Source organism: Equus quagga, chromosome 2, assembly GCF_021613505.1.
Source record: "Equus quagga isolate Etosha38 chromosome 2, UCLA_HA_Equagga_1.0, whole genome shotgun sequence".
NCBI classification, from domain to species: Eukaryota; Metazoa; Chordata; class Mammalia; order Perissodactyla; family Equidae; genus Equus; species Equus quagga.
This window is the reverse complement of record NC_060268.1, coordinates 159,103,202-159,117,145: the sequence shown is the minus strand read 5'-3', so window position 1 is coordinate 159,117,145 and position 13,944 is coordinate 159,103,202. Positions and strand designations below refer to the sequence as shown.

At 39.8% G+C, this 13,944-nt stretch overlaps 1 protein-coding gene across 4 annotated transcripts in view; it reads right to left on the bottom strand.

Moving 5' to 3' along the window:
* CFAP58 (cilia and flagella associated protein 58) overlaps positions 1 to 13,944 on the bottom strand; it is a 96,518-nt gene that overhangs the window by 81,411 nt on the left and 1,163 nt on the right. For all 4 annotated transcript variants that reach the window (XM_046654556.1, XM_046654557.1, XM_046654558.1 and 1 more), the window contains exons 2-6: positions 9,510 to 9,791; positions 7,308 to 7,456; positions 4,365 to 4,521; positions 3,275 to 3,469; positions 1,069 to 1,206 (exon numbers count right to left, since the gene is read on the bottom strand). In XM_046654556.1, coding sequence (XP_046510512.1) covers positions 1,069 to 1,206; positions 3,275 to 3,469; positions 4,365 to 4,521; positions 7,308 to 7,456; positions 9,510 to 9,791 — 921 coding nt within the window. The remainder of the gene's footprint in view (positions 1 to 1,068; positions 1,207 to 3,274; positions 3,470 to 4,364; positions 4,522 to 7,307; positions 7,457 to 9,509; positions 9,792 to 13,944) is intronic.

Sequence of the window (13,944 nt, the reverse complement as noted above, 5' to 3'; positions counted from 1 at the left end):
ATAAGTACTTTTACTTTAATTTCACCTTAGGGACTAATATGTTATTTTGCCTTTGGTAGTCGTTTCATTTCTGCTTCAACTTACAGCATTCTTATAAAGACTGATTTTGAGTCAAACCATTCCCAACTGCTTTAAAAGTTCCTCAGCCTCAGACCCAGTAGGGTCCAAGTTAGTTGAGCTAAGACCCCTTAAATTCGACAATGTTCTAATTCAATAGTTATTAATTCAGGCCCCACAGGTCATAGACTTCAAAAATATCGCAGAAAACCTCCACGGCAGGTAAAACAAGTCACAAGATGTTCAAATAAGTGTGTTTGCAAGTGTGTGTGTGCATGTGTGTACTTTCATCAGATTCTCAAAAAGGCCTATGACACAAAAACTGTTATAATTCACTGCTCAAATCTATGTATTATTCTTGATCAGTCACTCGTTTTATTCCCAGTGTTCCAACATAACCAGAGTAGAGTTTATGAATTTTTCAGAACTCAAGTGTTAGCATGAAGCTGCTCTGTTAAGCATGCAGGCATACAATATGTATCCAAGGATAAAACTGTTATCCAGACTTAATTTGCAAGCACCCTCCAGTGAGGGCAGGGACAAGAATAGGAGGTCTGTCTTGGAATTTTCATTGGACAGAAGTGAAAATCATGGTTCTACAATCCTGGAAGCAGATACCCAATAATAGTATCCATCCATTTCCCACCCCCGCCATTCCACCTTCTCCATACAAATAGTAAAATATAGCCCAACTTCTTTGCTACTCACTCATGTAAATAGTTTCTAGCTCTGGGCAACTGATTACTTGCAAAGCTAAATTACAGAGCAGAACATCTGAGCTTGCTTTGGAAAGCATCTGCATAATCATATGATCAATAATCAGGTTTGGGATAAGTAAGAATAGAAGTTTTCAATTGTCTGCTTCTGGGCATAATATTGTAGGCTTGTGCCTGCCTCTGATGTGTCAAGGCTCCTACAATTTATCCAACCAAGGGCTCCAACCACAACGGCCTATATTGAAGGGGGATGAAGGAGGGAGTGTGAGGGAACAGAGATGTCACTTGTGTTTACTTTGAGCTCCAATGCCTTCTGCTGGTTTTCCTGGGATAGCTGCTCACAAACCAAACTGTGTTGTTCGTTCTCTTGCTGAAGTTTAGAATTTCTCATTTGAAACTGCTCCAGCTCCTTTGCAGCTCTCTCATTCAATATCTGAAAGATGCAGAACAAGCCGGTTAATGCCTTTTAATCTGATTACAGTCTCTGCATATTCACATAGGAGGCCCCAAAAACCTCCTGGGACGATCACAGCAGCCACACTTTTATTGTCTTGGTAAGAATTGTTCTTTATCTCCAGTGAAAGCACTCATGCACTTAGATATAATGAACGTTAAATGGCAGAGGAAAATGATGTCTTCTAATGAATAACACAGAGAGCATCACTTTTTTTCTGGGAGCCTTGGGAAGTCTCGTTCACAGGTGGTGGATAAATATTTTAATGCCTGTTTGCCATTTGGCAGGCATTGCATACACAACAATTGCCATAATCATTGCAAATGAGCTAGAGATTCAAACGGGTTTTATCAGCTGTGGGGCTGGGAAGCCATATCTTCAGAAGCAAATCCTGCATTAACATGCCTACTATAGCTTCTCGAACAGAATTGTCCACTCACACCCACACAAAGACAATTCCCTTTTAATCCAACTTAAGTCAAAACTGGGGAAGAGCAGTGGAGTGATTTCTGTCCCCCTGACTTCAGTGTCAGTTGGCTTTTCCTCTTCCCTGCCTTGACCATCCTGAGCAGACATCGTTTTATAAAAACAGAGGATTATATTTTGGGGGATCATTTCTATTAGGAGAAGATGGAGGGAGATAGAGAGATGTCAAATGGACTGAAGGAAAAAAAGAGAGAAGATGGTTTAGTCAGTTACTCCAAAATATAACTTCCCTTCAAGCAAAAGTTAAAGGGGGAAACAATCCATCCAATTGCTCATCAATAGGGACTAAATAAAATACAGCTGGCTTTGCTAAAAATGAAATCACATTTTACATGAGTCCTGGATATTGCTAAACAAAGCACTGTGGTTTTATCATGATGTTCAAAAACCTCTCAAATTTCATGCTCAAATAAGTCTCATGCTTTTCTCGTGGATACTGCACATGTGTATTATCTATTTGATTTCCGGCTTTATACTAAATGAATAAAGCAACTGACAAAGAAATACATTCTAAGATCTACTTTTTTTAAGTAGAAAAATGCTGTATGGCTTGACACTTCTTTGGAAACTTCCTAAGAGAACAAATTTTCAAGAAACCAATTTTTTCAATTATATGAATTGCTTCTTTAAGAAATTAGGAAAGACAGACTAGAATTATTACTAATTGTGTTACTTTAAACCACTATTATAGGGAAAATGTTTTTTTAAAAAAGTACCATATTTCCAATGTTAAAGACTGAGTATGGTTTCCTAAACTCGAAACTTAAAAATAAACCTGTAAAACAAATCATGTTATAGTCACATAATGGAATCCTACAGAGCAATGACAGTGAATGGTCTTTTGAGCTCTGTCCAATAGAACTTCCTGCGATGACGTAAATGTTCTCTATCTGCACTGTCCTATACTGACCTACTGGCCAGTGCTAGTACAACCGAGGAACTGAATTTTTAATTTTTTTAAATTTTAAATAGCCACATGTGGCTAGTGGCTACCATATTAGACAGCACAGTTCTATAACTCCGTGGCAACAACATAAATGAATCTCACCAACCGAATATGGAGCAAAAGACACCGAAGGGTACCTCCTACATACTTTCATTTCTATAACGTACAAAAACTGGCTAAACTACTCTCTGTTTTGATTCAGAATTGAGGTGACCTTTGAGGGAGAGAGTGACTGGGGAGGGGGCACAAGGGGGTTTCTGGGGTGCTATTTCTTACGCTGGGTGCTGGTGACCAAGACGTGTTCAAGTGGAGAAAATTCATCAAGCCATACAATTACTATATGTATACTTTTCAGTGTGTATATTATACATCAATAAAAGGTTAAAAAGAAATTAATTAACCCATTAGAGCTAAAGAAAATAAAGGAGGCATATCAACCTATAAAAGCCATTCGAAACCCAAATGCAGTGCTGAGTGTTATGTTTGTTACCAACCCCCATAGTAAAGGAAGTTTGCTGCTTTCCAAAGAAAATTCAAAATGCTCTAATGGGCTGTGAACAAAAGCACCATTCCTGTATTTGTGAGGACCCACAAGGCAGCCCCCAGCCAGCACACCTTCTGCTCCTTCAGCTGCTGTTCCAGCCTCTGAAGCTCCTCCTTGCTCTTCTGCACGTACTGCTGCAGGGCCCTGATTTCCGTCTGCCTGCTGTCCATGTCTGTCTGAATCTGCCTGAGCTCTTTCTCTAATTTTTCCTTCTTCCGGGACTCCCGTGAAGCCTCATTCTGACGTTGCTGGATTTCTTGTTGGAACTACAGGCACAGAAAGGACAGGGAGGAAAGAGATGAAGCCCCGCCAGGACAGGTCTGACCCAGCCGAGCTTCTCCCTCTCTGGCATCTTTCATTTTCAGGGCAGTCACTTTGTAGTAGCATTTTCCCTGGAGGACAGTCATCTTTGGACCCCACTGGTCAAACTTTTCAAGAATATTCTGTATTGTTTTTCAGAGCCTTGACACCAAACGTCCACCTTGATGGTGGGAACAAATCCACAAAGAATAGTAAAAAATCTAATTAAATATGGAAGCCCAGAATTCTAGGGAATTAAACATGGAAAGAACTCATCCAATTCTCCATCAATAGAAACTAAATTAAACGGAGCCAGCTACCCTAACCTGAAACTGTGTTTTACATGAGTCCTGGTTATTGCTAAACAAAGCACCATCAGTTTACCATGATGTTTAAATGCTATGAAGGGTCCTTCTCTTAGCTCATGTTCAAAGCAGTCTCATGTTTCTCTCCTGGAGACTGCCCTTGTGTATTGTCTATTTGACTTCTGGCTTTATATAAAAGTGTTCAGAAGGGTTCAGCTAGATGGCTTCCTGACAAAGGAGAAGGGCCCGGGGAACTATGTCTACCATCCCCAGATGCAGGGCACCTTGGCCTTCACGGGGGACACCTTCTTGGGCTACAGTTGTACACAGTGCCCTGCCTTAGTGACTTCTCAGACAGAGAATATCACAAAGAATGACTCAAGAAGTAAACTGCTCTTGCAAGAATAAGCCAGAGAAACAAGCAGAACAGTGGATGCTTCATTTGGGCACCAGGGGGTAAATTTGAGAGAGGAACAAGATGGGAAGGCAGCCTGGGGAAGGACAAAATGTCCTGCTGGGAGGTGATATTCCTTCTTTCTCTCCACGTAGAGCAAACCTGGCTGATGGTCTGCTCTGCCTCTTCTCTGGCTCGCTCCATCTCCTGCTGCTGTTCCGTGTTCTGAGCCAAGGACTCCCGTAATTTCACCACTTCTGACAAAAGCTGGTCTCGCTCCTTTGTCACTTCTTCTTTGAACTTCAGCAAATCTCGGATACTAAAAAAGAAGAACACAGGAGTCGGACTACACGGCCATCTGCTCAAGAATCCTTCTTATCATCCCTTGAGCTCACATTCAGGGGGAAGACTTCAGGGCAAGGATTAACACTACTCAGGTGTAAAAGAGAAAGATCTTTGTGCCCTGACATGGGAGCTGTTTGTGAGTTAACGGAAAAAGACATTCCAATAATAATATGTATAATAGGATCCCTTCTCTTATTTTTAAGAAATTACAGTGTCCATGTATGTGTGTGTGTGTGTGTGTGTGCACGCGTTTTATGGACTTTTTTTTTTTTTTGAGGAAGATTAGCCCTGCGCTAACTACTGCCAGTCCTCCTCTTTTTGCTGAGGAAGACTGGCCCTGAGCTAACATCCATGCCCATCTTCCTCTACTTTATACATGGGACGCCTACCACTGCTTGGCGTGCCAAGCGGTGCCATGTCTACACCCAGGATCCGAACCAGCGAACCCCGGGCCACCGAGAAGCAAAACATGCGAACTTAACCTCTGCGCCACCGGGCCAGCCCCTGTAGACATTTTTATAGAAGTCCAGAAAAACAGACACCAAACTGGTAGCTGGTTATCTCTGAGAAGTGGAATTTAGTGTGGAAGAGTTGAGGGGATGGTTTTCACTCCTTAGTTTCCACACCTCTGTGTTATTTGAATTTGTCACAATAAGACCATGTTGCTATTGTCAGCTCTGATAATTAACCCTAAGGAGAAGTCAATTTAGGAAATTATTTAATATGTCCACTGGTGGGCTAGGATCACAGCTGTAAAGTCTAAAATGAAGCATAAACATAAGCAAATAATACAGATGGCCACTGTTCTATTCGTTCACCTATAGAGAGGAGATTAGTTTCTCCCAAAGGGATGCAACCCAGATAAAATGTTTCCAGGAACAAAATTTGGAAAATCACTCACAATGCCAGTTTTTGGAGAGTACATGATAATATTTGTTGATTTGAATTGTAAACCAGTTACTTCTGCATTTCAAAAACGATTACATACGATTTGCAATGACTTTCTGCAGAATTCGTGTTTTGAAAGTAGAAAAATTCTGTGTGATATGACCTGTGCAGCAGAATTAGTCTGGAAAGCAGAGAAAGCAGAGAGCTTGCATCTGAGACCCTTGCCACTGACCATCATCGAATGACATAGGAACTTGACGATATTTATTTTAACATAAATATTTAACAAAGAACCTTCAAAACTGCTTTCAAACTCTTTTCCAGAAACAAAACCTTGAATTCTAAGGTTACTATGAGGACAGATAGCTACGCCTAAGTGTGCTGTTGAAGATAAAATTCTGGGCTGGTTATTTCTTCAGTTCTCCTCCTCATGTTCCGGGTCTGGTTAAAACTCCTTCTAACCAAATGGGGTCCCTCACTTTGCTCTTCAATAGTTGCTCTGATTATGCTTGACTTTTTAAATAAGAAAACAGAGTCCGTTATTACAAACACCACATCTGTTTGTTTTTCCTATTCCCTCTCCCAACAAGTGCACTTAGAACTATCCATCACCATTGGCTGAATGCATCTAGAAAGCATAAGAAACCTAGACAGCAGTTAACTTTGGTTAAGGATGCCTAAGAAAGTATATGGTCATTCCTGATTCATTAGTTAATTGCATGCCCTGCACAGTGCTAGACTCCTAGAAGGAAGGTGAAGGTGTCTTCCTTCAAGAAGTTCACAGCCTAGTGGGCAGAGAAGCACATCAACAAATAACTTCAATACAATGTGGTCAGTGCCATACTTCAGGTAGATCTTGGATCCTATGGAAACAGAGAACACAGTGACTCTTCTGCTTGGGTCATTGGGTCTGAGGGTGGGGAGGGGGTTGGAACAGAGACACTGATGGTGATAAACTTAAGATGGTATTTGAGATGAGTCTTGAAGGATACAGAGTTGTTTACCGCATGGAGAAAGGAAAGAAACACATTCCTGGCTTAGAAAATAGCATGTTCAAAAGTACAGAAGCATGAGTAAGCATGGCTTTGCTGGATGTGAGGCTAGCACGTCTGGCTGGGGCAGATCTAAGAAGGGCTTGGAAAGACATGTTCTAGACATTGGGATTTATCCTTTGGGAATGGGTAACTATTGAAGGTGTTTATGCTGGAGATGGAAGCATGTAGGTACATGTTTCAGAAGCATAAATCTGGTATGTGAAAGATGGTAATGAGGGGAGCTGTCTCCTTGAAGGCAGGGAGAACAGTTAGGAGTCTATTGCCAAATCCAGCAGAGAACAGGGGCCCGAAGCAAGGCATTAGCACTGGCGATAGGGAGGAGGAAAAGACCAAAGTGATGTTTAGAAGACTGAAGCAACAAGGTGAAGCTATAAGGGATAAAGGAGTGGCAGGGGTGAAGAGTGGCTCTGTGTTCTGGCCTAGAACCTGAGAAGTAGGAAGGATGGTGATGCGATTAATCATGGGGTGGAGGAGGGTGGTATGGGAGGACCTGGAAATCTGAGCAGAAAGGCAGCCAGTTCCAGTCCACACAAGTCTGAGAGGAATAAACCTAAAAGCTTCACTCGTCTTCAGACTGTAGCACTCACTCTTATAGAGCCAGAAGTTTAACATAACCACAAATTAGGAGTTCTTGGGTAAGAAGAAAAGGAGCATTAAAAAGAAAAAATAGCAATATACAGAAAACAATCTCCAAAGAAGGAGAGTCTGGTATCATGAAGAACGTTCCAAGTGACACTGACAAGCCCAAGGCTGTCTGTTCAAGAAGGAAGCCTCTGCAAAAACAAATTCAGCACACATCATGAAGGCTATGACCTACTTGCTGTCATGGTCCATTGACAGTCCAGACCCTTGCTCAACTAGTCTGGTGAGGTTCACTATCTCCTCTTTCAGGGCAAGAATCGTCTCCTTTGCCTTCTGCTCTTTATCATAGGCTGAGTCCACCATCTTCCAGGCCTTTTCGATTTCCTAGATGGGCCACGGGATATTAGTGAGAAAAACCAAACTAGGCTCCAGATGCAAGATAAACTGCGTAAATAGAATAATAAAACAACTACAGAGGAGTAGTCGTTTATGAGTAAAAAAGATTATATGTTATACATTACGCATTAAATTTATATTGACTTGTTGACTTGTTCAACAAGAGCCAGTCAATACTGAACAACAGTTTTAAGGAGGGGTACCAGCAAAGGATATTTTTTCTTGTGTAGGTGAGTGTGGCTATAAGGCTCACATACAGCAAGGGCTGCCATAACTAGTGGGATTGTTTCTAATAAAGATGTTAAGATAGGTTTACAAAATTAAAAATGAGAGCTTATGTGCTTTCCAAGTCCAGATATTTTATAGAAAAAAAAATAAGCTTTATCACATAAGGAATGATCTTGGATCCAAGCCGTAAGTTTGAAATTCTTGATAGATTCCAATTAAAAACTACATTTTGTCCTCAGGTCCCATGTGAGCTCCTGGATGGCAATGTGAGCTTTAGAACAATCCATAGCAAGGTGGTCTTCACTGTTACCTAATTGCACACAACAGCCTTGGTCATTCCCATCTCCAGAAACCCAAGCCCAGGCATTCTCATCAAATGCTTATGGGGGAAAACAATCCACAGCAGTCTTGGCTTCCTTACTATTATGAAATGCAAGGTAGAATATTAACATAAATACTTAAAAGTGAATTACAGCCATTCAAGTAAACCAACAAAGCACAGCAAATGTTACAACAGCCTTGGGTTTCACCCTGCCACTGAATTTTCTTGCAAAGTTTCATTAAATGGAATGTGGGTCACTTATACAGGTAAGAACCTATAAGCTTCAGGTGAAAATATTCTGCTTTTATGTTGACAAGGAATAAAATGAGTGAAAGAGAGTATTTAATTAAATAAATTCATGCTATTACATTACTCTTGGGTAACTACATCACATAATTTAGTGATTCAAAACAAAATGTCAGGCTATGGGATATGTTTTTCTGTAGCGAGCCTGTGTACTATTTTCAGCAAAATAAATGAAGGGTATTTAAATGAAAATATGATTATACAAAGTTTTGTCCAAATCAACTTTACCAATTAGATTTTCATCAACTCATGACTTCCATTTCCAGTTTTTTTAACTTACAATAAAAAGTGCTTATTTTTTCTCATCATAAAATGAACTAAAGCTTCCTTATATTGGTTTTTCAACAAGGAGAAGAATAAAATGACAACAGAAAAGGACACTAAAAAAAAAAGTCGCTTCTAAGAAAACAGATAAATCATATTTTGCACTGGTCTTGAAAATTCATTTGAATTGGGGTATGTTTAATTGCATGATATCAAGGGAATTATCTAAAAATTTTGTAAATTATTTCTCATCACTAGGCTTTTAATTATAAATTAAAATGTCAACTTCTTATCACACTGCAATCTACAAGGGACATTTATGTTTTACCTTCAAAATAATGCAACACTCTTGAGAATGAGAAAATAAAAGTATAAAACAAAGCCATTCTTCCCCAATATGGCCCCCTAGACTCAATCCCTGTTCTCCCATTATGAGGAACTGGGACAATCAAAGCGCAAGGAAAGGAGTGATAAGAAGAAAGAACCTGAAAATTACTATCTAGGAATTCTCAAGGCAATCCCTCCTAAAACAATAGGAAAAGTAGAAATATGAAAATATCTTTAATGAGCTATGCTCATGAGATATTTAACTACTCATCTTGCATCAAACAAGACATATTGAGATTCCTAATATCGCACTTCCTTATCTCTAATTCTTTTTACTAAGCCAGTATTTCTTAGAAACCAAGCCAGTGAGGTTCTACATCATTTTCCGCATAGTGAAATTCACCCAGGCTAATTATTTTCCTTGAAAATGAACACTATTCCCTAGGCTTAATGAATATATAAATCATGTAAATTTTTACTTAATAACTGTTGTACTACAGCCCAGAGCTGCCCAGGGAATGAAAGAATGACATTTTAAATATAGGAAGCATTTATGGCAGCTGGGCATTGGTTCCATTTCTATAAATCACTGACCTTCTTTAGGGAGGCAATGGTGGTCTGGTCATCTTGAGAGAGCTTCAGGGCAGTGGCAACCTTCGCAGAATTGACGACGATCTCCGCATTTAACTCTCTGCATTTGGCCATCAGACGCTTTTCATTGTCATAAGACTTTTTCATGACAGCATGAAGCTTCTCATATTCAACCCTAAATTTCTCCAGACTTTTGTCTCCTGAAAGTTCATTGAGAACCTCCTGAAAATCCCTTTCCATTTCTTCAAATGCAGTTTCTTCCATCACTAGTTTTTCACTCTTTTCCTGTACAGAAGAGCAAGGATGGGAAGGAGCATTGCAACATGCACACCATCACAATTCAGGAGTCGCTGTTATTATCCATGAATAAAAGACCTTCATACAAGCAAAATAAAAGCCACTGACAAGCAGAAAACTTAAGACTATATGATGGAAGGCTCCTTGTTCATCCCCTGATGCATGTATATATATGTAGACATATGCATTAGACTAATAATATTTCCTACCACATGGTGTTAAGGATTAGATTAAATGGGCTAATTCACGTTAAACACTTAGCCAAGTGCCTGGCAAACAGTAGGTGCTCAATAAGTTTTGATAGCTGTTACGATTATTCTAAGCCCTCATCTCTTGTCACTTCATCATGCTTCTTACTGCCCCCAGGACTGCAGAGAGAAGCCACGGCCCATTGAGGTCAGACATAAGGAGATCTTGGTATAGATACCATGAAATCACACATGCAGTAAAACCCATGTGAAATATGGCATATTCTCCTAAAAGATATTCCATAATTTTCATGCCTTAAAAAAATTAGGTTAGGTCATCTCCAAAAATATACTGAAATGCCCTCTGTGCCAGGTTCGTGGGCCTTTTCCACACTTGCTTTCCATGATTTGCTGGGCAACAAATTATTTAAAAACATAAGCCCAGACAAATAGATGTAATTCAAGCAAGACTGCCTATGACTTAGATGAGAACCCAGAAGTTAGTTATATAAGAATTCTTATTTCCCTAGTGTTATAGTTTGAATCGTGTCCCCCAGAAAGGTATGTTGAAGTCCTAATCCCAGGTCCCTCTGAATGTGACCTTATTTGGAAACAGAGTCATTGCATTTGTGGGGGATTGGAATTGGCCACCTCAAAATGTGTCTCTTTGGCACGAGGATTATTTTAGGCTGGTTACTTTTAAAAACTGCAGACATTGGAGAAGCTCTGAAAAGTAGAATTTAACCCTTTGTGAGACATTTACATTTGTAAGGGAAATCTCCATCTGTAAAGGTATCTCCCTCTCCATACCAGGAAGAAGAGGGGATGACCTTATCTCTAGAAACTCTTATCAATGCAGAAGGCAAGGACTTAAATCTGCATAATAACCTTACTCTTGTTTACTGTGCTTTTCTGGTGATCCCCAGTAACTGACTCCCCTCATCCTCAACATCCTCCTTTGCGTTGAGCTGAGGATGGCATTTAAGATGAGAGCCTCTGCCATTTTGGCAAGTTGCTCAGTTTCCTGAGTGTCTCCCATGTATACATGTTATAAAGCTTTGTTTGATTTTCTCCTGTTATTCTGTCTCATGTGAATTTAATTCGTAGCCCAGCCAGAAGGACCTAGACTGGATAGAGGAAACGTCTTCCTCCCCTACACGTATTTAATTAGTTAAATTGGACTAATCTGAAATGACTAGTATTCTCATAACAAGGAGGAAAAAATTGTAACTGTGTGGTGATGATGTTAACTAAGCTTATTGTGGTAATCACTTTGCAATATATACATACATCAAATCATTACAGTGTATACCTAAAACTAATACAACGTTACATGCCAATTATATCTCAGTTTAAAAGAGTGGGGAGATTTGGACACAGATAGATACACATACAGGAAAACACCATATGAAGATGGAGGCAGAGATTAGACTGATGCAGCTGCAAGCCAAGGAAAGCTAGGGACTGGTCACTACCATCAGAAGCTCAGAAGAGGCAAGGAAGGATTTTACTCAAAGTCTCAGAGGGAGCATAGCCCTTCCAACACCTTGATTTCAGACTTCTAGCCTCCAGAACTGTGAGACAATAAATTTCTGCTGTTTTAAGACACCCAGTTTGTGGCACTATGTTAGGGATCCCCAGCAAACTAACATGCTTACTTCTTGTTAGATACAGCACAATAATAAAATAGGATGGCTATGGTTAATATATTTATTCAGCACATACTGATTGAACATCTGCTATATGTAAGTCGGAATGATGGAGCTTGTGGGAGATATCACGATAAGGAATAAGCAGCCCTCCCATAGGAAAGATATACATTAATATCTGATGGGGTATGTATGCAGATAATGGAAGTATAGAATTTGATACCTGCCATAAAATGGATTCAGAGTTCTACAAGCACCAACAGGAAGATGCAATTGCTCCCAGCAGCAAGAATTAAAGCAAATTTCATAAAGGAAATGGCAATTGAGCAGGCCCAGAAGGGAGAGTGGAAAATTCACAGGTGGATATGATGAGAAAGGGCATTCCTAGCAAAGGTTCAGGGCCAAGCAAGTATGCAGGATTTGAGACTGGTTAAGAAGCTCAAGTTGACTAAAGTACAAGAGGTATGATAAGGAAAAGGAAGGAGAAGACTAGCCAGGGAGTTAGGGACACACTGGAGGCAGTGAATGGCATTCTAAGGAATATGGAGTGAATTCTTCTGTAGACCTCAGGGAATCACTCAAGACTTTGGAGCAAAGAAATGACAAGGTCTTATTTATGTTTTCAACATTATGCTTTGATATTCTACACTAAAAAGGGCTTTGGCATCAAAACTATCTTGCTAATCAAAGAAATCAACTGAGAGAATCTCTAATCCCATAATAAAGTGAAATTCAAATTCACCCTGAAGATTTTGGGCAAGTTTACCTTCTTCTTTGACAAACCTGTCTTGCTCAATATGGAGAAAGTCCACATATTTTTGGTTTTCAAAAACATTTGTATTATTGATTAAATTTCTGAAGATGACATGCAAGCAGAACAGAGTCCACATTTTAAAACAGATGTGGAGTCACAAGAATATCGGCAACATTTCATATAACAACATTAGTACCAATGTTGAACTCAACAGAGGCTTTATTCCTGACTAAAAGCAGACTATTGCAAAGACCACAATATAGCAATTCCACAAAGAAGGAAAAATCACATTAAGGAAATATGGAGCTGCTGCTGCTCTGTGCTTTCCCCTCGTTGATGTAAACATGAGTGCACACAAAAGTTTATCAGGGCAATATTCTCAGCTCCATCCCTGTAAACGGTATTAACGTCAACGCTGGATCACCAGCCTCATGATGTGTTGGCAGACCAGGTTTTCCCTGTTCACCTGGCGCTTAGCACAGGAATGGAAAAATATCAAAGAAAGAAAGTTTTAAAGAAACTTTTGTGAACAAAAGAAATTTGTTCATATTGTTATTTAAAAATATACTACTATTGGGGCCAGCCGAGTGGCGCAGCAGTTAAGTTCACACACTCCGCTTCGGATCCCGGGTGCAGACCTACGCACACCTTGGTAAGCCGTGCTGTGGCAGGCATCCCACATATATAATGGAGGAAGATGGGCACAGATGTTAGCTCAGGGCCAATCTTCCTCAGCAAAAAGAGGAGGACTGGCACTGGATGTTAGCTCAGAGCTAATCTTCCTCAGGAAAAAAAAAATTATATATATATATATGTATATATATATATACACTACTATTAAAAGCAAAGCAAAAATACTCTCTTAGCTGTGACCAATAACCAATTGGTATCTGTACCGTTATAGCAAATAATGGTATCTATTTCAGAAGCACGATTTCAACATGAACTGATCAGAGAGTAACTGTGATGCTCCTTCATTCAACACCTATCTATTGAGTGTTTACTATCTGCCAGGCACTGTTCTAGGTGCTGGGAATACCAATTAGTGAGGAGAAAGAAAGGAAAAAGGAAAAGAAAGCTGCAGTGAAAAATGAGGCCAGAGTGGAAATGGAGACTTGTGAAAGCAGGGGTGAGGAAAACCTGGCTGAGGTCAAGTTAGAAGAAAATTACAAGAAAAGAAGAAATGAGAGGAGATCATGAAAGAAAAGAGAGACTGGGAAACAATTAGTTCATAGTATTGGTATCTGGGGCTTATGTATGGAGAATGAAGAAGAATGAAATAAACCACGATGATTAATGGGGGAGAAAAGGAGGAAATGCTCAAAAGAAAATAAACGAAAAAATAAAGGAGAACTAGAAGAAACAGGAGAAGGAAATGGGAAAAAAAAGAGATAGGAATGAGTGTGAGTAAAGGGGATAAGCAATGTGGCCACAGTAGTATGGATGTAAGAGAGAGATGACAGTGATGGAGCCCATGTAGTGAGGAAGATGGAGGGTATGAAAGGGATGTATGATAAGGAAAGGAGGGAGCTGTTGACCACAGGAAGATG